The following is a 26534-nucleotide window of genomic DNA, read 5'->3' as shown; positions in this document are numbered from 1 at the left end:
AGTTCCACCAACAGTGGATATATCTGCTTTTCCACAGCCTCTCCAACATTTGTCATGTTCCTCTTTTGTCAATTTGCCAATGTGTGTGAGTGGAACCTCAGAATTTCTTTAATTTGCATTTTATAATTATTAGACCATTTTGTATCGAATTTTTTCATATGATTGTTGATAGCTTAGATATCTTTCTTTGAAAACTTCCTGTGTATATCATTTGATCATTTATCCACTGGGGAATTACTTAGTTTTAAAAATTTGAATTAATTCCTTATGTATCTTAGAAATGATACCTTTATCAGAGGATCTTGCTGCAAAGATTTTTTCCCAATTTCCTGCTTTTTTTTTCTAATTTTAGCTATTTCCATTTTGTTTGTATAAAAACTTTTAAATTTTATGTACTCAAAATTGCCCAGTTTACCTCCTACTTTACTTTCTATCTCTTTTTTAATCCCATGCTCTTCCCCTATCCACAGATAATTTCTGGATCAATTTGTGGATAAATTCTGTGGATAATAGTTAATTTCTTCTATGTTCCTCTAATTTCTTTTGTCACCCTTTATGTACCTGTTTATAGCTCATCTATGGTATATGGTATGAGATGGTGGTGTGTCTATACCTAGTACCTGCTGGACTGATTTCTAGTTTTCCCAACAGTTTTTTATCAAATAGTGAGCCCTTGCTCCAATAGCTGGGATCTCTGGGTTTATCAAACACTAAGGTGCTGTGCTCATTTGCTTCCTTACCTTGTGTGCCCAATCTGTTCCACTGATCAACCTTACTATTTATTATCCAGTACCAAATGGCTTTGTCTTATAGTTAAATATCTAGCATTGTGAGGTCCCCTTCCTTTCCACTTTTATTTTTCATTCATTCTCTTGATATTCTTGACCTTTTGTTTCGCCAGATGGATTTTTTTAAAAGTTGTTTTTTCTAGTTTTATTAAGTGATCCCTGGTAGTTTGGTATAGCACTCAATAAATAAATTAATTTAAGTAGTGTTATTTTTGTTAGATTGGCTTGACTTCCCCATGAACAATTAATATTTCTCCAATTATTTAGACCTATCTTTATTTTGTTTTGTGTAGTGTTTTGTAACTGTGTATTTTTGCAGATGGACTCAAGTATTTTATGCTATTGTTATTTTAAATGGAATTTCTCTTTTTATCTCCTCCTGTTGGATTTTGTTGGTAATATATAGAAATGCTGATATGTGTGGGTTTATTTTACGTCCCGTAACTTTACTGAAGTTATTGTTTCAGTTAGATTTTTAGTTAACTCTCAAGGGTTCTCTAAGTAAGCCACTGCAGTATTTGCAAAAAGTGATCGTTTTGTTTCCCTTCTATTTACAGTTACTCATTTGATTTCTTTTTCTTGTCTTATTGAATAGCTAGTAATTCTAGCACTATACTGATTAGCAGTAGTGATAATGGACAGTCTTGCTTTATCCATAATCTTATTGGCAAGGCCTTTAATTTATCCTCATTACAAATATTACTGGCTCTTGGTTTAAGATAGATACTACATATTAAGGAAGGCTCCATTTATTCCTATGCTTTCTGGTATTTTTAACAGGAATGTGTGTTGTATCTTACTAAAAGCTTTTTCTGCATTTATTGATATACTTATATTATTTTTGTTATTAATATGGTCAATTATGTTTATTGTTTTCCTAATATTGAACCAGCTCTGCATCCCTGGTTTAAATCTAGCCTGGTTAGAGTATATAATCTTTGTGATGTGTTGCTGTGGTCTCCTCGCTAATATTTTATTTTAAAATTTTGCATCAATAATCTGGACAGCATACTGAAAAATGGAGACGTTACCTTGCCAACAAAGGTCCATATAATTAAAGCTGTGATTTTTCCAGTAGTTTTTCCAGCCATGTGGCTATGAGAGTAGGACTATAAGGAAAGCTGAATACTACAGAACTGACACTTTTGCATTGTGGTGGTGGAGAAGACTTTTGAGTCCCTTGGACAGCAAGGAGATCAAGTCAGTCAATAATTAAAGAAATTAATTCCAACTACTCATTGGAAGGACAAATCCTGAAGTTGAAGCTTAAATTCTTTGGCCATACAATGAGAAGACAGAATTCATTGGAAAACACCCTGATGTGGAAAAGATTGAAGGTCAAAGAAGAAGGGAATGGCAGAGGATGAGATGGATAGATAGTGTCATGGAAATAATGAACATGAGCTTAGACAGACTTCAGAAGATAGTGGAGGATAGAAAGGCCTAGCATGCTATGAGCCATGGGATCACAAAGAGTCAGACACAACTGAACAAATGAACAACAACATTCATTAGTGACATTGGTCTATTGTTTTCTTTCTCTGTTTTGACTCTCCTTTTATGTATCAAGACTTCATTTGTGTCATAAGAGGAATTAAGTTGGACCCCTTTTTCCCCTATTTTTCCAAACAATTTATGTAATGTTGATATTAATTGTTCTTTAAATGTTTGTAGAGTTTTCTCATAAATCCATCACGACCTGGGATTTTTCTTTGGAAATTCATTTATGGCTTGTTCAATTTCTTTTTCTAAGAAAAGATTATTTTAAACATTCTATTTCCTATTATGATCATCTGGGAGATTTTAATTTTTATAAGTATTTATGCATTTCATTTAGGTTGCCAATTTTATTGGCAAATAGTTGGGTGAAATAGATCCTGACAATTTCTCTTATTTCTTCTTCATTGGTTGTGAATTCACGTTTTTCATTTCTGATACTAGTAATTCACTTTTCTTCTTTCTTAAATAAATTAGCTAATGGTTTATCTGTTTTATACCTTCACTTTTATTTATTAATTCAATGGAGTTTTTTTCTTCTAATTTTCTTAATCTCTTCTTTGGTTTTCAGGATTCTTATTTTGGTGTTTATTTGGGGTTTTTTAATTTGTTGATAGGAAAATCAAGAACTAGAAACTAAAAGCTATAAAGTTTTTTTTTTTAGTTGCATGCTCACTTCATTGATCTGATTTCTCTTTTATATTAATGAAAGAGTTTAGAGTTATAAATTTTCTCCTAAGTACTGCTTTGGCTACATCCCAATAATTTTAGTATGTTGTCTCATCGTTGTCTTTATCTTTAATGAGATGATTGATTCTGTGATTTGTCCTTTGACCTGTACATTCTTTAGGACTATGTTATTTAGTCTCCAATTAATTTTTAATTTTTGCCTCAAATGCCCTTTGTTAGATATGATTTTATTAGATACATGTAATATTTCTGATTTTTTGCATTTGTCAAATATTTAAGCAATGTGTCCAGCCATACTTGGTTTTTTTTTTTCACTTCTGGCTTTCACAGGATTGACTCTCAGGGACTCTTGAAATTTTTTCCTTAGCTTGCTTTGTACTTTCTGGCTCACTCAGTGTATGTGAACTCAGGCAAGTCATTTAACCTTTCGTTGTTTATGTTCTTGTCCCTAAAATAAGGATAATAACTCTCATCCACTACTAAAGTTATTTAACTAGCTGGTCCCACACCCCTCTCCCCCGCCATGGCATAAATTCTTTAAATGCAGAACAATCTACCTGGAATTTTAAGGATATTACAAAAATGTATAAAAGAGCTTTGTGTAGTATAGCCATTCCCTGTAAAAGATAAAGCAAAAGAGGGTGGTATAGTCAGAGGGTTAAATTACTAAAAAAAAGAATTTCAATATCAAAGATAATGCTAGTTTTTCCTGGGGAGAGTCAGGGTGTGGTGGGGGGTTGAGGGGGCACCTCTTCTTGTGGAACTGCTTTCCCACTAGGGAAACATTTAAAGAGAAAAGAAAATAGATTTTATTTCTGGAAACCATGCCCTATGTATTATTCATTCTCAGAAATAGGTTACTTTCTGTGTCTTTAGTGCATCTTTCCTTGGCAGTATGTCAAGCTTTCTGGGAGGCAGTGATCTGTGATGATAATGTTATTTTTGAAGTGTCATTAAAAAATAATCTCAACTGGCATTACCCATTTGCCCAGGTAGAGTGAACATTTCAACAAGAGTATGAGGATATTAGGATAATAATTATTAAAGATGGCTCATAATATAGTAGAATCACATAATCTCAAAGATAGTAGGGACCTCAGAGGATGTACATTCTACTTTGTAGCAATATTGGGATTCCTTTCTATAATATGCCTAATAAGTGATTATCTACCCATCATTTGAAGCCACCTGTTGAAAGGTATCTTAGTGTTTGTAACTGCTTCCCTAGGCAGCTCATTTCATTTTGAATATCTCTGTTAGAAAGTTTTTTTTTCTCTCTTTATATTTAGCTAAAATTTTATGTTTCTTAAATTCCTCTATACTATTTATTGCCTCTGGGACCAGATAGAGTAAGTTTAAACTACCCCTTACCCCTCTGCCCTCTTCAGGCTACATCTGGAATATTGTGTTTAGTTATGATAACATGAATTTCAGGCAGTACATTAATAAGCTGTGTAGCATACAGAGGAGATCAGCTTTCTGATAAGGAAGAATATAGAACTGGTGACATATTAGGATCAGTTTAAGGAATTAAGTATATTTAGACTATGGAGGAGAAAACAATAGGGCAGGGAAAGGGGACATAATAGCGGTTGTGTTTGTGTTTGGAAGAAGGATTCAACTGCAACTCCTACTGCACTCTAGGTTCTGTGTTTCTTGTTTGGAGTCATTAATTACATAGCTCATGGCTTGTGTCCCTATCCTATTATCTATTGCTAGACCATACAAGAAACACATGAATACAATAGAAAAAAATGAAGACAGAGAAATATACTGAATAGGATCAAATTTTTTAAAACATCCTTGTACCCACATACAAATACATATAGCTTCCAATACTTCGCCAGATGGAAAAATAGGATAGAAACTTTTAGTGGTGAGGAAGTGGGGAGAGACCTACAAGAGGGTGGGAAATGATCCCATGATTTATGGGCAGATAGGGTAAGGAAACATAATCAGACTCATGCCTCTTCTGAACATCTTCCTAGTAGCCAACATGGAGACTGGTTGACCTTGGGCAAGCTGTAGTTCTGTGATGAGTCTTGAAGACTATTAGCTTGGCTAGGGAATCATCAGTATTCTGCCAGGGTTCCTTTCTGTCTCTTATTTCATTTAAAACTATGTCAAGACTACTTTGTATTTCTGTTTCAAGTGTGGTTTTCCTTTGCGCAGACATCTATAGATTAGCTAGAGCTTCTAATTCTAGGAGGCGAAGTTGATTTTGTATGTATCACTGGTAGATGAATGAGTTAATACCTGTGGTTCATGAAGGGTAGAACTTATTGGATCTCATGTGAGGAAGTCCAGCAACCAAAGGTAGGTAAAACATGGTGGATACCACTTGTGTTAAGATTATTGGAGAGCAAACAGAAGTTGTATTGCTATCAGAGCATAATTTATACAGTAAGAAAGAGGGAATAAGTACATATTTGAGGAAACATCATAAGCTTGGCCCAGACAACATGTAGTCTTGATGGAGGGCTTTAATTGTGTACACATCTGCTGTAACTCTCTCTCTGCCAAAAGCAGAGTAGCTAATAATTTCTTGACTTGCCTTAATGATAATTTCATCCTTCAGTGGTAGAGAAATCACCTTCAAAGGCAGAAGAACCAATATAGGTTTTTTTTCTGTGAAAACAAACCAAGTTTTGCACAAAGATCCTGGGTAAAAAATAGGTGGAAAGGGATGGACTAGAGCAATTGTTCATAATGGATTCTATTTCTTTTAGCTTTTCATTTTTTACCTTAGCAACAAACCCAGTGGAAATAAGCATTTATTTAGTCCTGGTGTTCTGTAGTCTTCATATGTGAGAATATCTATTCTAGGATAAAATATAAACGTCTGTCTTTGGCATTTAAAACCCTTCACAATCGGATTCTAGCCTGTCTTAGGAGACTTATTTCACATTGCACTCCCTTCTGCCTTCTACCTTGTAGCCAAACTGATCTACCTACTGTGCTCCAACACAATATTGCATCTTTCCCTTCTGTACCCTTACATAGTGGCTTCCCATGGTTATACTGCATTACCTTCTCATGCTCACTTCTCAGAATCACTTGCTTTTTTCAAGATTCAGCTCAGGTGCCCATTTTTACACAAGGCCTTTCCTAATTCTCCCAGTCATTTATCTTCTCCTTTACATACATATACACACACACATATATACATATATACATATATACATATATATATATATAGTTAGTATTTCCTTATTTATGTAGATTGTAAGCTCTTTAAGGTTAGCAGCTATTTTCATTAGATACATGTATCCCCAGCACCTTGCGTATTTGTTGTTGTTCAGTTGTTTCAGTCAAGTCTGACTTTTTGTGACCTTATTTGGGGTTTTCTTGTCAAAGACACTGGAGTAATTTGCTATTTTCTTCTCCAGAAAATTTTACAGACAAGGAACTGAGGCAAACTAGGCTAAGTGACTTGCCCAGGTCACAAAGCTAGGAAGTGTCTGAGACCAGATTTGAACCCAGGAAGAGGAGTCTTCCTGACTTCAGGCCTGGCACTCTATTTAATGCACCACCTTGCTGATCCATCCTTGCACATAGCAGGTACTTAATAGATATTTATTGAATTGAATCAATGAAGGAAAATTATGTTTTGGATGTGATTCTCCCCAACAAGGAATAACTTGATGATAGAGTAGAAATGGTAGGAAGTGACCACTTTGTCTTAGAATTTGGGGAAGAGGAGAGGAAATCTGGGAATATTTTTACATGCAACTTATGTTTGGGGAAAGTAGATTTCGAAAGGTCCAGAAAAAGGACAGGTAAGATTCTATGGCCTAAAATTCCATAATGGATATAAACCCAGAAGATATGAGAAGCTCTCAGGAATGAAATTCTAAGGACACAAAAAGAAAGAATTCTGGTGAGATGAAACTTGAGAAGTTGTCTACAGAGATAGATGTGGCTACACAGAGAAGTCATCGAATAATTTAGATTTTTTAAAGACTTATACAGGTGGTATCAAGGGAATAGATAATGAATACAAAAACATGACAAAATCCTGTAAGAATAGTGTCAGGAGCAGTGAAGCTCAAGATGGACTATGACTTAAAAAATAATGATAACAAAGAGAAGGTTTTTAAGACTTTAGTAGGGAAAGGAGAAGTGACGGACCACTTTTTAATTTGGATGGCATGCTGAGAGCTAATGATGAAAGGAAGATATAGCTGCTCAATCCTTATTTTCTGCTTTCTCTGCCAATAAGAATGATCTTTGGACTGGGAAATGTAGGACAAAATGACTAATAAGGAATGTATATTCATAAAAAGTAAAGAGATAATAAGAGAACACCTGGTTGCCCAGATGAGTTCAAGTCATTTGGCTCAGATGAACTGTGTTCTAGAGTATTGAAAAAACTGTAGATATAATTGGTAAGCACCGTCACTGGTCTTTGAAAGATCATAGTGTAAAAAATGCTGTTTGCTTTCAGAAAGAGAACAGATGAACTGAGTGCAAATTGAAGCATACTTTTTCACTTTCTTTATGTTTCTTGCTTTTTATTTTATTTTATTTGCAATATGGCTAACATGGGCGGGGGTGGAAATGATAGAGTAGAGAATGACAAATAGTTCTCAAAAAAAATAAAGAAAAAGAAGAAGAGAGTAGAGTCTTCAAACAATAGGCCAGTGAACATAACTTCAATTCTTGGTGCAAGTTTGGAACATGCTAGTAAAGAGATGAGTAGTGCAAATCTAGAAAAGGAAATAATGATAAAAAAAAACCCAGCATGTCTTCATCAAGAACAGGTCATAATACTTATGAGAACAGCTACAGTGAAGTGTCTCAGGACATCTGTGTTTGTTCTTGTGCTATTTAATATTCCATGACTTAGATAAAAGCATAAATAATATATTCTTCAAATTTACAGAACTGGGCAGAATAGAAAATATATTGGGGAGAGAGTTGGTATCTAGAAAGATCTTGTCAGTCTAGAACATTGGGCTGAATTGAATAGATAAAATTCAACAGGGATAAATGTTAAATATTACATGTGAGGTAAACAAATGTTGACACCACAAGTATAAAACAGGGGAGGTGTGGCTAAATAAAAGTTCATCTAAAGAAAATCAAGAGGATTTCAAGTTCCACATTAATCAGCAACATCATATGGAATCCAAGAAAGGTTTAGCATCCAGGAATAAGGAGGTGCTAATCTGTGCCCTGCTCAGACAACATTGGGAGTACTGTGGCAATTCTGGGACCCACATTTAAAGAAAGACATTGATAATCTGGAGAGTATCCAGAAGATGGCCACCAGGATGCCATAAAAGGATCAGATGAAGGAACTAGGGATGTTTAGCCTAGAGAAGAGAATATTGAGGGAGTATATGATAGAGATCTTCATGTATTTGAAAGCTGTCTGTGTAAAGGGATTTGATTTGTTATATTTGGACTCAGAAAGCAGAATTAGGAACAATGGAAGGAATTGGCAAAGATGCAAATTTAGATTGGATGTAATTGAAAATTTAACAATCAGAGCTATCCTAAAATAGAACAGGTTTTCTCAGGAGATCATGAATTTCCCCTAATTTGAGGTCTTTTAACAAAGGCTGGATGATCATTTGTTGGATTTGCTGTAAGGGGAATTAGTTTTTAGGGATGGGTTGGACCAGATGGTCTCTGTGGCTTCTTTAAACAATGATATTCTATGATTCCATGAACCCCTGGGTTGCCTCAAACATCTCCCCTTTTCCTTTAATCAAAGGGTAGATGACTACTTATTCACCCTATAATAGTGGAGATTGGACTAGATGGTCTCTGAGATCCATTTCAACTCAGAAATTCTGAGATTCTGTAATCCCTCTTCCACATGATAGCTCTTCAAATGTTTGAATAAAAGTATCAAGTCCTCTTTCTCCTCCAGACTAAAGTTCCCAGTTCCTTTGATAGATTTTAAATAACATGTTTTTGAGGCCCTTTACCATCTTTGTTAATGTCCTCTGGGTAAATTCTATCTTGTCTGTAGGGTGTCAAGAACAAACAATGTGGTATCTGGTGCTAAACATAATTTACTGGATATCATCTGACTCAGGAAGAGTACAGTGGTATTCTCATAAGGATGTGATTATTAGGATATGATATAACTGTTTGAGATATGAATAGACTGGCCATGACAAAGCAATATTTAGAAATAAGCATATGCTTTATTTTATACAGCACTTTAAACAATACAAAATCAAATGCATCTTATTGAATGTTGCAGTTTTCCAGTGTTTAGACTGCTTGGTCCACTTGTCTTTGTAGACGAGTAAACAAATGGGGTCAGTGACGAAAGGTTTAGAGACTTGCAATAATTACCACCTCAGTGACTGGTTATTGGTGCAGAACAAGCCTTCAAACACCTAGGTAGTGGGAGCTTTGAAGCTAGATATAAAAAGAGCTGTGCTTATTAAGCTGTAATTAAAATGAAGACTTTACCCTGGCTGGGTAGGTAGTCTGTTCTCACTAGGCTCATAGAAATATTTCTTTGAGGCAGAATAAGTAAAGCTAGATTGGAAAGTGTACTAATAGGTGACATTTATATAGTGAATCACATGTATTATCTAATTTGAACCTCACATTAACCCTGAGATAGGTAGTATGGGTATTATTATTCCCATTTTAGAGATGGGGAAAATGGTGCAGGGAAGTTAAGGGAAATGCATGGTCTCACAAGTAATGTTAGAAGTAAAACTCAGGACTTCCTAATGCTAAGTTCACCAGTCTTTCTTTATTACCACATTGCCTCAACCTTCTCTGGTAGACTTTTGCAAGTTATGATCAATTGTTGCAACTCTCTGGGGTCTTGCCTCCATCTCTTTAAAATCTTGGTTTCCCACTAGTTCTCCTAATAATAACCTTTGGCCCATAGATCCTAAAAGGAAAAAGGATATCAAACTAATTCTCTAGGGTCAAGTAATCTTACAATCAATCCACAGAACACAGGTTACAATACACAGACAATGATTTTCTTTAGAAATGCAAAGATCAAAATGATGAATATGGAGTCAGAAAACTGGGGTTTGATTTCTGACCCCACTGCTTGGTATTGACATGACCTAGAGCCAGTCCCTTAACTTCTTTGGGCCTCAGTTATCTTGTCTGTAAAATAAAGGAGTTAGATCAGATGATCTCTAAGTCCTTTTTCAGGTATAAGTCCTATGAATACATGAACCTTTGTTGCATGACACGTAGAAAAGTGGAAAGTTATATCAAGAAGGCAAGTTTACTCTTAGGGGATGAGTTGATGAGAATCTCATGTGGCACTATGGATGTGTCAGAAGAAGGGGAAGATGCCTCTCAAATTGTGGTTGTGCCTAATCTGCAGTAGTCCTATGAGATTTGGACTCAGCATAGGCAACAGAGCTGCAACGTCTAAAGATTTTCCTCAGCGCCACCTGTACTATCTATATTCAGCATCAAATATTAAGATAGATTTCCAACAACAAAGCTCTGGAGTGCAGCCAGGCCAGTTTTCTTGGCTGAAATCTATTGCTCTGGTGTCAAGGATACCTTAAAGGAGGCTGCCCAATTGTGATAAACTGGAGACTCACTACAAAAGAAATGGGCAAAATAAATGCTTTAAAAATTAAATGTTTTATAAGGGATATTATTTAAGAAATGTATGATTCAATTAAGGGTACTTACTTGGTTAGTAATTTTTTACATCTAAGTTAATTCATTTTGGTACTTAGTACAGTGGGAAGACCACTGAATTTGGAGTCAGAGGACCAAGGCTCAAATTCCTCCTCTGACTCTTTCTTTTCTTTTTTTCTCTTAGGTTGGAATTAAGTGACTTGTCCGGGGTCACGCAGCTAGTAAGTGTCAAGTGTTTGGTCTGAGGTCAGATTCGAACTCAGGTCCTCCTGACTTCAGGGCTGGTGCTCTATCCACTGCACCACCTAGCTGCCCCACCTCCTCTGACTCTTACAAAGTCACTCTGTGTGATCTTGGGCAAATCACTTTTTTGAGTTTCTTCATATGTAAAGTGAGGGGACTGGACCAGATGGCCCCTGAGTTCCCCTCCTGCTTTAAACCTATGTTTCTATGATCATTACAATTTTCAGTTCTGCCCTCAAGTTCTTGTTAATGAAAATAAATGGTCTTAAGAGTATCTAACTCTGACTAAAGCAGTGTAGCTTAGATACTGAATAGCTCCTTTGCATAGGATTTATTCATCCTTCTTATATATATGCATATATACACATACACATATGTATGTATATGTGTATTTGTATACACACATATGTGTATATATGTTTGTATATATACATATGTGTATATATGTATAGATATGTGTGCATGTATGTATGTATAGATATATCATAGGTACGAGAGCCTCACTAGGACTGTCCTATTTTTTATCTCTCACTTGTTACATGAACAGTTTACCTCTTTCCTCGATCTCTTTAGGGATATTCTCTCTTCTCTGGGGTTTTATAGATGCACTGCTGAAATAAATACCTCCTTGGACTTGTATGATACTGTTCTATTGTGATGGTCATATCTCTCTGGCTAATTCTTCCCAGTCTTCTGTACAAGATCATCATATATTTCTTGCCTCCTTTGCATGGGTATACCTGAGGGCTCTGTGGTCAGCCATTCCCTCTCTATAATCTTTCTTTTGGTAATCTCATCAGTTTCCTTGGATTCAACTGTCATCTCTAAATAAATGCCTTCAAAATTTATATATCCCATCCTTATCTGTATCCTGAACTCTAGTCCTATATCTCTGTTTCCTGTGCTGGACATCTCCACCTGGATGTCTCATAGGGATTTCAAACTTGGCATGTTCAAAACTGAACTCATTTTCTTACCCTCTCCTATTTCCAGAGGGAAAAAAAAGACTTTATTAAAAGAAATATTCAGGGAAACTACATTTTGCTGAAAGTTAACATGAGTGATGAATTTATTTCAGCCCTTAGCATATATGCACCCCTATCACATATAGTGGTGCATATATGATAAATAACTTCTAAATGCTTAAGGCATAGCTTCTAAATACTTAATTGAAAAAACAATTATAAGAAATTATAATAATGGGAGATCCCAGTTTGCCCCCAATCAACTCTGGATAAATCTAACTCCCCAAAATAAATAAACTAGAAAAGAGTTAAGGACCTGAACAGAATTTTAGAAAAATTAGATATGATAGATCTCTGGCACATATTGAATGGAAAGAGAAAAAAGTATATATATTTCTCAACACCTTTACAAAAAATTGATCAAGTCTTAGGACATAAAAACCTCACAAACAAATGCGGAAGAGCAGAAATATTGACATCTTTTACTAACTGTAATTCAATAAAATGATATCAAAAGGCCATTGAAAAAATATTAAAGATCAACTCGAGACTAAATAGCTTAATTCTAAAGACCTGTGTCAAGGAACAAATCATAGCAATGATAGATCATGACAATGAGACAACATTCTAAAATTTGGGAGATGCAGCCAAAGCAATTATCTATTTCTCTCAATAGAACTATGACTCTTTCCATCACCCAAGCTCATAGTAGGAGTCATCTTCAACTCTTGATTCTCTCTCACTCCCATTTCATAAATTGCCAGGTCTTTCTGACTCCATAGAATATCATATCCATCTTTTTCTTCTCACTCATAAAACAGCCACTCTATATCAGGCCCCTGTTAATCTCTCCCCTGGACTATTGAAAAAGACTCCTAATGCCTTCTGTTTCTCTCCTTTCTAATCCATCCTCCATACCACCAACAAATTGATATGCCTAAAGAACAGTTGTGGCTGTGTCATAGTCCTGCTCGAGAAGTTTGAGTGTTACCTCATTACCTCTAAGATAAAATTGCCTATTTCTCTAGGCTGATTTTACATAATGGCACCTTACATGCATTCCAAGCAAGCTTGTCTACTTGTGTCCTGTACACAGTGTCCCATCTCTTCGCTCAGTACCTTTGCATAGGGTATTTCTCATAACTAGAACAGTCTTGCTTCTCATCTCTACTCCTTGCTGATTTTTTTTAAATGTCCAGTCCAAATTCTCACCCTCCAGCCCCTCTCCCACCCATTGAGAAGGCAAGAAATATTATATCCATTATATATGTTGAAATCATTGAAAATATAATTTCCATATTAGCCAAGTTGCAAAAAAAGTGAGAAAAATAAACTGAAAAAATATGCTTCAATCTACATTCAGGGTTCATCAGTTTTCCCTCTGGAGATAGCATTTTCACCATAAGTTCTTTGGAATTGTCAAGGATTATTGTACTGATCACAGTAGCTAAATCTTAACTGTTACTGTATATAGTATTCTCCTGGTTCTGCTCACTTCACTTTACATCAGTTCATGTAAGTCTTCTAGGTTTTTCTAAAACTATCCCCTTCATTTCTTACAGCACAATAGTGTTCCATCACAATCATATGCCACAACATGTTCAGCCATTTTCCAGTTGATGGATATCCATTCAATTTTCAATTTTTTTGCAATCACAAAAAGAGTAGCTACAAATGTTCTTATACATATGGGTTCTTATCCTTTCCTTTTGTTCTCTTCGGAATACAAACGTAGTAATGGTATGACTGGGTCAAAGGGTATGCATAGTTTCATATTTTTTTCAAGAAAGGTTGGATCAGGGGCAGCTAGGTAGCACAGTGGATGGAGCACCAGCCCTGGAGTCAGGAGGACCTGAGTTCAAATCTGGTCTCAGACACAAAACATTTGCTTGCTAAGTGACCCTGGGCAAGTCACTTAACCCCATTGCCTAGCCAATAAATAAATAAATAAATGAAATCATTTAAAAAGAAAGGCTGGACCAGTTCACAATTCTACCAATAGTGCATTAGTGTACCTATCCACATAGTGTACCTTTCCACATCCCCTCCGGCATTTGTCATTTTCCTTTGCCAGATATTAGCCAATCTGATAGGTGGTACATCAGAATTGTTTTAATTTGCATTTCTCTAAGTATTAGTGATTTAGAGATTTTTTATGTGACTATTCATAACTTTGATATCTTCTTCTGAAAACTGCCTGTTCACATCCTTTGACCATTTATCAGTTGGGTAATGGCTTATTTTTATAAATTTGGCTTAGCTCTCTCTATATTTGAGAAATGAGACCTTTATCAGAGAAGCTTGCTAAAAATATTTCTCCCACTTTCTTATTTTCCTTCTAATTTTATTTGTTTTGTTTGTCCAAAACCTTTTTAATTTCATGTAATCAAAATTATCTATTTTACTTCCTGTGATCCTCTCTATCTCTTCTTTGGCCATAAATTCTTTCCTTATCCATAGGTCTAACAGGTAATGTTTTCCCACATTCCCTTAATTTGATTATGATACTACCTTTTATATCTAAATCATATACACATTTTGACCTTTTGGCATATGGTATAAGATGTTGCTTTATGCCTAGTTTCTGCCAAATTGTTTTCCAGTTTTCCCAGGCTTTTTGTCAAATAGCACATCTTGCCCCCAAAGCCTGGATCTTTGGGTTTATCAAACATTAGATTACTGTAGTCATTTACTTCTACATGTTGTGTACCTAATCTATTCAACTGATCAACCACTCTATTTCTTTTTTTTTTTAACCACTCTATTTCTTATCCAGTGCCAGATTGTTTTGATGTTTACCACTTTGTAATATAGTTTGAATTCTGGTACTGCTAAGTCACCTTCCTTCACTTTCCCCCCCATTGATTCCCTTGATATTCTTGACCTTTTGATCTTCCAGATTAATTTTGTTATTATTTTTCTAGTTCTATAAAATAATTGTTTGGTAGTTTGATTGGCATGGCACTGAATAAGTAAATTAATTTATGCAGTATTGTCATTTTTAGTATATTGTCTTGGCCTACCATGGGCAATTAATATTTCTCCAGTTGTTTAGATCCATCCCTATTTGTCTGAAAAATGTTTTATAATTATGTTCATACAGTTCCTGTGTGTGTTTTGGCAAGTAGACTCCCAAGTGTTTTATATTGTCTGCAGCTTATATAAATGGAATGTCTCTTTCTTTTTCTACTGGGTTTTGGTGGTAATATATAGAAATAGTGATGATTTGTGCAGATTTATTTTACATCCTACAACTTTGCCAAAATTGTTAATTGTTTTATTTAACAATAATTTAATAATTTAATTTAACAGTAAATAAAATAATTTAACAATTATTTAACAATTTAAAAACTAGTTATTTAGTTGGTTCTCTTCAGGTTCTCTAAGTATATCATATCATCTGCAAAGAGAGATATTTTTGTTTTCTTATTGCCTATTCTTATTCCTATTAGCTCCTAATTTTATTTATTAATTCAGTGGTCTTTTTACTTTCTTGTCTCATTGCTATAGCTATCATTTAAAGTACAATATTGAATAATAATGATGATAATGGACATTCTTGCTTCACCCCTTATCTTATTGGGAAGACTTCTAGTTTATTCCTATTTCAGATAATGCTTGTTTATAGATACTACTTATTTTAAATAAAGCTCAATTTGTTCCTATGTTTTATTGTTCTTTATGTTTGTTAGAATTCACTTGTAAATCCATCTGGTTCTGGGGATTTTTCTTTGGGAGTTAATAAATAGCTTGTTCAATTTCTTTTTTCTAAGATAAGGTTATTTAAATATTCCATTTCCTCTTCTGCTAATCTGGGCAATTTATATTTTTGTAAATATACATCCATTTCATTTAGATTGTCAATCTTTTGGCATATAATTGGGAAAAATACTCTTAATAATTATTTTAATTTCATCTCCATTGTTAGTATATTCACCGTTTTCATTTTTTATACTGGTAATTTGGTTTTCTTTTTTTTAATAAAATTTACTAATGGTTTATCTATTTTATTGTTTTTTCCCATAAAACTAGCTCCTAATTTTATTTATTAATTCAATGGTCTTTTTACTTTCAATTTTATTAATCTCTCCTTTGATTTGCCAGGATTTCTATTTTGGTGTTTAACTGGGGATTTTGAATATGTTCTTTTTTCTAGTTGTTTTTTTTTTGGTCTCATGCCCAATTCATTGACTTGTTCTTTCTCTCTTTGATTGATTTAAGTGTCTAGAGATGTAAAATTTCCCATAAGTACTGCTTTGGCTACATATCACAGATTTTGGTATGTTTTCTCATTGATGTCATTATCTTTAATGAAATTATTGATTGCTTCTATGATTTATTTTTTATACCCACTGATTCTTTAAGATTAGATTATTTAGTTTCTGATTAATTTTTAATCTTTCTTTCAAGGCCCCTTATTGAATGAAAATTTTGTTGCATTATGGTCTAAAATGGGTATATTTAATATTTCTACTTTTCTGCATTTAGTTGTGGGGTTTTTAATGTTCTAATATATGGTCAGTTTTTGTGAAGGTGCCATGTACAACTAAGAAAAATGTATATCCCTTTCTTTTCCCTTACAGTTTTCTTCAGAGATCTATTATATCTAACTTTTCTAAAATTCTATTCATCTCCTTAACTTCTTATTTATTTTGTAGTTAATTTATCTAGTTCTGAGAGGCAAATTGAGACCCCTCCCACTTGAATAGTTTTACTGTTCATTTCCTCCTGTAATTAATTTAACTTTTTCTTTAAGAATTTGAATACTATGCCATTTGGTACATATATGTTTAGTATTGATATTACTTTGTTGTATCTAGTACCTTTTAGCAAAATGTAATTTCCCTGATTATCTCTTTCAATTTGCTTTTTTTTTGTTTTGTTTTGTTTTTTTCTGAGATTACCCTACCTTTTTACTTCAGCAGAAACATAATAGATTCAGCTCCAGCCCCTTGTTTTTAACTCTGTGTGTCTTTCTGTTTCAAGTGCTTCTTGCAAAGAACATATTATTGGATTCTGCTTTTTCTTTTTTCCATTTTATGGGTGAGTTCCTCCCATTCACGTTTACTGTTATGATTGCTAACTGTGTATTTCCCTACATTCTATTATCTTCTGTTTAACTTCTTATTTTTTTTAACACTGTTCCTCCTCAAAAGTCTATTTTGCTTCTGACTACTTCCTCCCTTAATCTGCCCTGCCTCTTATCATACCCCTTTTTTCTTAGCCCTTTCCCCTCCTACTTCCATGTTGGGTGAAATGGATTTCTATATCCAACTCTCTGTGTGTGTGTGTGTGTGTGTGTGTGTGTGTGTGTGTGTACACTTCCCTCTTTAAAACCAGCTCAGATAAGAGTAAGTTTCAAGCTTTGAGCATTGCCCACTTCTCACCCACCATATTTCTCTCTATTGAAAAAAAAACAAATAAAAAAACCCTCTTTCTTACTTGCTTTTATGTGAAATAATTTCCCCCATTCTTTCTCTTCCTTCCCCCTTCTCCCAACACATCCCTCTTTCTCAGCCTCCCACTTTTCTTTTGAGATCATCCCTACATAATAGACTGACAACACTCATGCCCTCTGTTATCCCTAATGATGATAAAATTCTTGAGGGTTATATGTATCATCTTTGCATTTAGGTATGTAAATAGATGTATGGATAGATTCTATCTATAGCTATAGATAGATATAGAGAGCTATGAGATATCTATTTGTATAGAACATATCTATACAGATAGATAGATAAAATCCCATCTTCTATAGGAAGTCTTCTCCAACCTGTCTTAATTCTAGTACCTTCCCTCTGTTGATTATTTCCCATTTGTCCTGTATATATCTTGTTTGTACATAGTTGTTGAGTGTTGTCTCCCCCATTACAATGTGATCTCCTTTAAGACAGGGACTGTTTTTTGCCTTTCTTTACATCTTTCTTTACATCCCCAGTGCTTACTACAGTGCCTGACACGTAGTAAGTGCTAGATAATTGTTTTTCTTTTTTTTCTCTCTCTCTTTTTTTTTTTTGCTTAGGTAATTGAGGTTCAGTGACTTGCTAGTCACTTAGTGTCAAGTGTCTGAGGTCAGATTTGAACTCAGGTCCTCCTGACTCCAAGGCTGGAGCTCTATCCACTGTGCCACCTAGCTGCCCCTAGATAATTGTTTCTTGACTGACTGACTCATACCTACCATAAATTCTTTTCATTGACCTTTAGGTCATCTGCAACTTTGATTCTTTGGAGTTTGTGGTATTCCAAGATTTGCAACCATACAGACCCACTAGGCAAACATTTGCATTCCATTGCTTTTGTGGCAGGGAGAAGCTTGGAATTATTAAAAATAAAACACTATTTCCCAAATGTAAACCAAGCTCTTCTCATCTCCCTGTTCATTTCCTGACTAATTGTCCATGTCTCGATGTCTGGATTGACTAGTTCTAGAGACTGCCCATTGAACTTCATGTCATAGTCTAGATTATAGGCATTCCTTATTCATTTATTTTTTTCCAAGTTGATAGTTAAGCTGAACTCTTTTGAGTGATTATGTATCCTATTTTGGAGGCTTTGAAATGCTCTAAGGCTTGATATAATAAGCATCATGCCATCTTGCAAACAAGTATACAGAGGTACTCACAGTTTACATGTATTTGTTTTTTTATGTGTCTACATATACTAGTACTGACTTTCATTTTTATGTTGTGCTCAGATACCACCTCCTCTGTGAAATCTTCCCTGATACCCCACACTATTGTTAATGGCCTCTCCCTCCACAAATTAGTGGGAGTTGACTTATTTGAGTACCAAACTGCTTCCTTTCAGTAAAATGTAAAATCCTTGAGGCCAAGAACTAATTTATTTTGTCTTTGTATGCCTAGTACCTAGCACAGTGCCTTCCTTGTACACAGTAAACTCTTAATAAACATTGACTTACATTAAACTTATACATCTCCTATTCATGATTTCTAACCTATTAACCTTGGGTGTCTTTCCTGCCATTGCTAGTGGTTCTCCATTGTCAGCCCTTGCTAGCTCTGATTTTCATTCATTTCCCTTATCCTCAAAGTGTTCTCTTTGGATTTCCTGCCTGTATTACAATGTCCTGTTGAGTATTTAGAAAATCCACTTAACTATCATTGCAAATTCTCTGAGTATACAAATATGCTCTTTTCTTTCTTTCATATCTCTAATAGAATACCCATGCCATACATTTACAAAGTTCTTACACAGTTACTTTCTCAAGACCTTATGAAGTAGGTAGAGAAAGTATTATTCTTGCCATTTACAGAAGAGACATCAAAGGGTTAAATGACTTGCCACATATCTACTTAGTGGCATAGGCAAGATAAGGACCCAGCTCTCCTGATTCTTAGCCTCATACCCTTTCCACTAGATCATGCTGCCTTCCCTAATATTAAGCAACTTTATTTTCCCCTGTATATTTAGTATCTCCTTCCATTTGGGGTTAACTTCATCTTCCTCATCAAGACTTTTCCATTCAAGGTTGATTTATAACTTTGCTTTCATTTTCTCCCTGTCTAATCTTGACCATCCTCCTCTCCCTCATTATTCTTCTGGTATACTTCTCCCACCCTTAGCTCCCTACCTTCTTTCCTACAAACTTTCTTTTGAAACAACCTCCCATTTTTTTCTTCTTTAGGCCCCATTTTCTTAAGCTTATTTTTGCAGTTTCTGTTAGCCCTGACTACACAGTTTTCTTGGTCTACTCTCATGACCTTGACTATATTTATCTGAAACCATACCATAAGCTCATCAGAAAATGGACTTGCACAATTCTTTTAAGTGTCACATACGATTTAAAACTCTGATAAACAGGACGCTTACTGTAAGTAGCAAAAATGATCATCAATAGTAGTCAGATGGAATGAGCACACTACACCTCCATAGTCTTCTAAACAGCTAAGAAATCTTGAGATCTTTTCGCAGGATCATAGATCAAGAGCTGGAAGGAATGTGGGAGGGAAGAATCCTCTCATTTTACAAATGAGGAAATTGAGTTCCAGAAAGATTAAGTGACTTACCTAAGGTCGCATGTGTAGTATCAGAGATGGGATCTGAAGCCAGGTCCTCTGACCCTGGAGCCAGTGCTATTTCTCCTATTATCTACCAGCTTCCCTCTCTTGAAACTATCTATCAAGACATTTACACTTCTATTCATATCTTCCCAAGGTTGACTCTAGTAGATGACAGCTAAGTACTGTCTCCCTGACTTTACCATTTATTATAATTCCTTGAGGTGCTGGGTCAGTATTCTCACATGTCTGCATTATTGCTGGAGGCTAGATTCCAACAAACATCTACAACAGTATTGTATTTGTAATGATAGCATTTATTTTTACATCACCTACTTTTCAAAATATATTCCTCCACTGAAACTGTATTTTAAATGATTTTTTTTCCTTTTTACATTATCACCTGAAAGAACTGGATCTGAATTCCCCTCTTGCAGCTTTCTGTGGATACCTCTCATCACTACAACTACATATGGCAGGACTATAGTAATGAGGAACACTATCCACAGAGACATGGAGTGTGTGCATGCGTGCCACACCACACACACACACACACACACACACACACACACATTCACTCTTTAAAAATGGCAAGCCTGAGGGCAACACCATAGAGAATTGTTAATGACTAAGTAACTTATGTTTAACTTCACCTGTTGTTTTTTATTTGAAAGAGTTGAGTGAGGAAGTTTCCTTTAAACTTCAATGTGTAATATAAACACGAAGGTTTTTTTTTTTCTGTTGGATAGGTGGCATAGTGGATAGAGTGCAGATCTGGAGTCAGCAAGACTCATCTTCTGAGTTCAAATATGGCCTCAGACACTTAATAGCTGGGTGACCCTGGGCAAGTCACTTAACCCTGTCTGCCTCAGTTGCTTCATCTGTAAAATGAGCTAAAGAAGGAAGTGGCCAACCACTACAGTATCTCTGCCAAGAAAACTCCATATGGAGTCATGAAGAGTCAGACATGACTCAAATGACTAAACAGCAACAATGTGTTTCTGCCCACTTGTAAGGATTTTGAAAGACCAATGACACCTCTGTCTATTGTTGCGGATTGGCTCTTATAACAATCATAAATACACCCCCCAACACACATATCTATCTATCTATCTATCATCTATCTATCTGTCTATCTACATATATTCATATATGTGTATATGTGTGCATCTCTCTCTCTCTCTCTTTCTCTCTCTCTGACACACACACACACACACACACACACACTCTATTGAATTTAAGCAAGCTTCTATTCCTGCAAGGAAGCAATTATTTCAGTAAAATATTTATAGTGCCAGTATAAATGTGCCTATTATGTGTTAATTTAAAGCTTTGTAATAAAAAAAATTCTTGTCCTTAGAAATATAGAAATCCATCAGATGAGTTTCTGCTAACCCACTTCCCTTGGTCATTGTGCCAATGGCCACAGGGACATTGAGTTAAAATTCTGTGTAGCTTAGAAACACTTGGAATACTACCAGTCTTCTGATACCACTCTAACATGGTCCCATAGATAATAAGCAAAAACATCCCATTTCAAGAGTTACTGAGTCCCCTTTCAAAATATTTTTGACAATTCATAGATTTTTATATTTGTTGACTGCTGAAGAAATGTTTCCTATGTAGCCTGGGGAAAGTGGTAGGTTCCAAGAAATTGTTAGCAGGATTGGAATCCAGAAACTCAGCATGCTAAGTGAGTCCTGGCCATGGCTGTATTTGGATAAGCCTCAAGATATCCTAAGCACAGACCAAAAACCATGTTGTCTTTATAAAAAAGGTGTCTGATTCAAACATTATTTTAGGCCATTGAAAGGCTTTTATTAAAATTAAAGAATCACTGATTATCCAGGAATTAGATAGGGTTCCTCCCTCCTACACACCCTATAGGTCATAAGAGTTTTTCAGTTCCTATTAAACAAAGGCAATAAAAGCTTTAGGGAACATTCTATACTAATCCTGGATTTTATCTTTCTTTCTTTTTTTTTTTTTTTTTAGTTTTAATTTTCATTAGCTACATTACAAAGGAAGCAATGATATCATGACTTTAGGTGGAGTACAATGACCCACTTGAGTACAGGAAAAATGAAATTCTTTAGAGTAGAACTATATCTACTGCTGTAATCTAGGGGTGTGGGAAGGGATAAGGATGGTAGGGAAACAAGACCAAACTAACTTGTGATGCTAAGTGTAGCCATTGTGACTCATATTTCCTATAGTTTATTAAATCCATTTAAAGTTAGATTTTTTGAACTTCCTCAAATCATTTCAGGTTATGGGAACTAATTTTGGTATCTTCTATTCTGAAAGCAATAAAGTGAGAAATAGAATCCACTGAAGCTATCCCATGCATCTTATCTGGTGTCTGTTTCTTTCAGAGATTCTGACCTGTTTTTGCTGGATACCAGAGTAGTATGGGCCTCAGAAGAAGGATGGTTAGAATTTGATATCACTGCTACCAGTAATCTGTGGGTGATGACTCCACAGCATAACATGGGACTCCAGCTGAGTGTGGTGACCAGAGATGGTAGGTTGTAGCACAGCATTTATTAAATGCTGGGCATGTGGTCTTTGACATTCTTATTTACAGAGGCTGGTTGTAATATTATTATTTTCAGTCAATAATCAAGGTTATTGTTCCCATATAATTTCATTTTATAAAATTCCTTCTTCAGGTATCATAGAGAGATCAGATTACATTCACCAAGCAGGCTGGGCAAGTTTCTGAGAGTGGCTTGGGTAGGACAACTTTTAAAGCAGAAACAGGGAAGAAAAGAATAGGAATGTGGAGGAGGTGCAGGAGGCAGACAGGAATAGAAATTTTATTTCTGGACCCCCAAGCAAAATTGTATTGGGGTATGATGGGGATGCCAATTCGCCCTCCCAAAAATATCCTCGATATGCTCTCTGGGATAACTTCTCTCCCATCTCTAAACCTTCAAAGGCATTTAAGCATTATCAGGGCTTTGTGGTAAGTACCTATACCTTTGGGTAAGATAGGAGATTAAAAAGAAAGAAATCGGTGTGACTGGTGAGAGAAAATCTTTAGAATTCATAGCATCATATGTATTAGAACTACAAAGAGTTTTAGGAGTCATCTGGTCCAACCCCTTAATTTTACAGATGAGAAAACTGAGGGTCAAAGAGTGACAAATCCTACCACTAATTCATATTATCTGTGTGATTTGCCTGTAGTGATAGAAATATTATGTATCAATGGTAGCATTTGAACCCAGATAGTCCTGATTTCAAGGCCATCATTCTATCTACCACTTACCACTATATCCACCACCTCCACTACTCACTTTGACTAAAGAAATGTTAGAAGTTAAAGTTTTTCCTTTGTTGCAACCACCCATTTGAAGGGTATCCAGTTGTGTATTAGTATTATTCCTTTCCCCCAAAATACTTTCCCCTAAATATTCCACTTTTGTGGAGCCTGGGAGGCAAACCAGGATAAAGGGTAGAGGGGCAAAGGGGAGAGAATTGTGTAAGAATAATCTTACTCAGAGGAATAAGAAAATGTATTTGTTCTTCTTCCTTTAAAGGCCTCAATGTCAACCCAAGAGCTGCTGGTCTGGTGGGCAGAGATGGTCCTTATGACAAACAACCCTTTATGGTAGCATTCTTCAAAGTGAGTGAGGTTCACGTACGTACCACGAGATCAGCAACTAATCGACGCAGGCAACAGAGTAGAAATCGCTCCACTCAGTCGCAGGATGTCTCCAGGGTTTCCAGTGCCACTGGTAGGTTTGGATGGTCACTCTTTCTCTCGAGAGTCCAGGTTGGCTTTCTGATCTTAGCTTTTCTGTGTTAGTGTGATATACCTAATTATTAAGAGATTTCAGTGCTGAACCACTTCCACAAGTAATTGGAAAAGATTTCATACACTGACTATAGCTGATAGTGTTTATTGTCATGAATCTAGTCAGTAGATTCTAGTAACAAGGATTTTTAACCTTTTTTATATCTTGAACACCTTTGACAGTCTAGTGAAGCCAATAGACTCCTCAGAATGTTTTTAAATACATAAAATAAACTATATAGGATTACAAAGAAAACCAATTTTATAGAAATGCAATTATCAAAAAAATATTTTTAAAAACTAACTTCATGGGTCCTAGGCTAAGAACCCCTGATCTAATGCAAATACGTGAGATTCATTTCAGCTTTATATTTATCCAGATTTTGGATGCCTTCACTCGACACATCAAGACTAGGTGTTAGGATTTTGGAATTGCCTGAAGGCTGGAGAGGTATATGTCACTTTCTGTAGTAGGATTCTTTTCTATTTTGTTAGATTTTTCTAACACCTCTCCTCTGCAGGAGAGAGATCCCAAATTATGGGGTCAATCACATGAATTTCATTCTAGTTCCATCATGCTTTTCTTCAACTTTAACATTTCAAGAATCTGTTATTTCATTGATGTAGGTATTTTCACCACCAATTCAACGCTGAAAATCCTCTATGACTTAGAAAATGGTCTTTGAGATGTAATGTGGCTACCCTTCAGCTAGCCTGGTGATGAACCTGTCAGAATGTAGCTAATCTGGAAGATATGCAGTCCATCATGACATCCATACTTGTCATCTTCCAATTTGGTAGGACATACTGAAGTATAAAATCAGCTGCTATAGACTTCAAGAACCTAGAATTATCACCCTACTCTAATGAGCAGTTATCTGACAACTTACAAAAATCTAGACATCTGATGTTGTTAACTTGTTGGCACTCCTTAGTAAGAGAGACCAAAAAGTAAGATGGTACCTGGAAGCGGTATGTTTTTGTTATTTGTAAGGAGATCAATTCAGATGATCACTTTGAGAACAGACCTAAAATATCACTTCTTCTCTGAGCCTTAATTTCTTTATCTGTAAAATGGGTAGGGGTTAAACTAAATGACCCCTAGGGCCCCTTCAAGTTTTAATTCTATGATGCTATGATTTCTTTAAACTCTAACAGTCTACAAGGTATTGGTCTTTCCCTCAGAGTTATAGGGATATCCCTGAGGGGTTAGAGTGTCTTTCAATTTTTTAAAAATCCATTTTATTAAAAAAAATTTTTTTTTAAATCCATTTTATTGTTATCTTTTTATTTTACATACTCTTAGTTTCCCCCTATATCATTTATTTAGGTAAAAGCAGGAAGATTTTTAAAAATCAGTCAATAGACATAAAAAAATATGATGAGATATATATTATTCCATGTCCTCTCCCCCCCACATGCACATAGCAAAGTAATAGAGGCAAGCATATTCTTTTATCTCTTCTTTGGGGTGAAGTTTGTCCCTTACAGTTTTGTAACATTCATTTTCAATTGTTTCACGGTTATTGTTCTTTCTATTTACATTATTATCATCAATGTATTATTGTTTTCTTGGCTCTGCTTACTTTACTTTTCATCAGTTACTATAAAACTATTTCTCATCAAATCAAAATAATACTCATCAAATCTGTCATTTCTTACAGCACAGTAATATTCTATTACATTCATGTACTACCATTTGTTTAGCCATTCTTCAATTAATAGGCATGTACTTTGTTTTCATTTTTCTTCTACCACAAAGTGCTGCTATAAATATTTTGTTTTGTATGGGACTTTTCTTTTTATCAACAACTTTCTGTGGGGTATATAGCTAGTACTGGAATATCTGGATTAAAGGGTATTTTCATTTTAGCCACTTTATTTGCATAATTCCAAATTGATTTCAAATTCAAAATTGATTTCAAAAGTTGTATAAATTCACAGCCCTATTAATAATGCATTAATGTGCCTATCTTTCTGTTAAATTTTTCTAATACTATCAGCTGAAGTCTCCATTCTAGTGTGTTCATACCAGTATCAACCTCTAGTTATAGTTAGTGTCTCCCTTATTTCATTGCTTAACCCACTGATCAGCTACCCTGTGTCATTTAACAATTAACATCAGTGAGATTTTACAAGAGTATATTAACTGAGAAGATATAGTAAGAACAGAAGTACAAAACACCAGCCGTATGTCATTCATGCCAACAACTTCACTTCCAATTATGGCATAATCCAAGGACAAAGTCACTGTAGAAAATAGCATGTCACCTGCTGGGTCCAATTCATTGCTGGGATATGATGGCAGCAAACTCTGGCATGGTTTCCCAACCATGGACCTCTGGCAGCTCTCTCAACATTTTGAAGCTCATTAGTTCTCAACCTAGTCTATTCTATCTCCCTTTGGCAGAATAGAATAGAAACAACAATAGAGCTTTGTGTTCATGGCTTCATTAGAACTCTCCCCACCTGGAGGTTTATATCAGTTCTCTCATCCTTACCTGAATGTAGCCAGGCAGGAAAGAGAGAATCTCACTTTGTCCACTTTTGAAGTATGCCTTTTGAAGGCATACCTAGGCTTGTCTCAGCAGCCAATCCGAAGTCTATTTCTTCACCACATGGTTAGGGGGACCAAAAACAGTCACAGAATACCTAAACATGTTCTGAAATAGACAGCAAACTTTCCTTTTCCCCACCCTACCCACGTGTCATCCTCTCTGCTCCCAATTCCATGTCATCAGGTACTTCTAGAAGCACGCTCATTAAATTCACATATTCCCAGGACATAGCCATCATTGGCCAGCCTCCCGTCACACACGCTTTCTAGAGTACGATTGCCCCCATATCATTAATTTTCACTGAAGATTGTTTTGCTGAGTAACCTCCTGTAGTTAAGGAGTGTAGGAATGAAAGATGAAGGTGAAGAGAAGAGATTTTC

At 35.4% G+C, this 26534-nt stretch overlaps 1 protein-coding gene across 1 annotated transcript in view; it reads left to right on the top strand.

The window, feature by feature from the left end:
- Nucleotides 1-26534, top strand: part of BMP6 (bone morphogenetic protein 6) — a 216843-nt gene that overhangs the window by 165623 nt on the left and 24686 nt on the right. Inside the window, exons 3-4 of the mRNA XM_027837114.1 lie at nucleotides 22170-22318; nucleotides 23340-23537. Of these exons, the coding sequence (XP_027692915.1) occupies nucleotides 22170-22318; nucleotides 23340-23537 (347 nt within the window). The remainder of the gene's footprint in view (nucleotides 1-22169; nucleotides 22319-23339; nucleotides 23538-26534) is intronic.

This window comes from Vombatus ursinus, unplaced genomic scaffold, assembly GCF_900497805.2.
Source record: "Vombatus ursinus unplaced genomic scaffold, bare-nosed wombat genome assembly UNPS02000577.1, whole genome shotgun sequence".
Taxonomy (NCBI): Eukaryota; Metazoa; Chordata; class Mammalia; order Diprotodontia; family Vombatidae; genus Vombatus; species Vombatus ursinus.
This window is presented reverse-complemented; position numbering and strand designations above follow the sequence as displayed.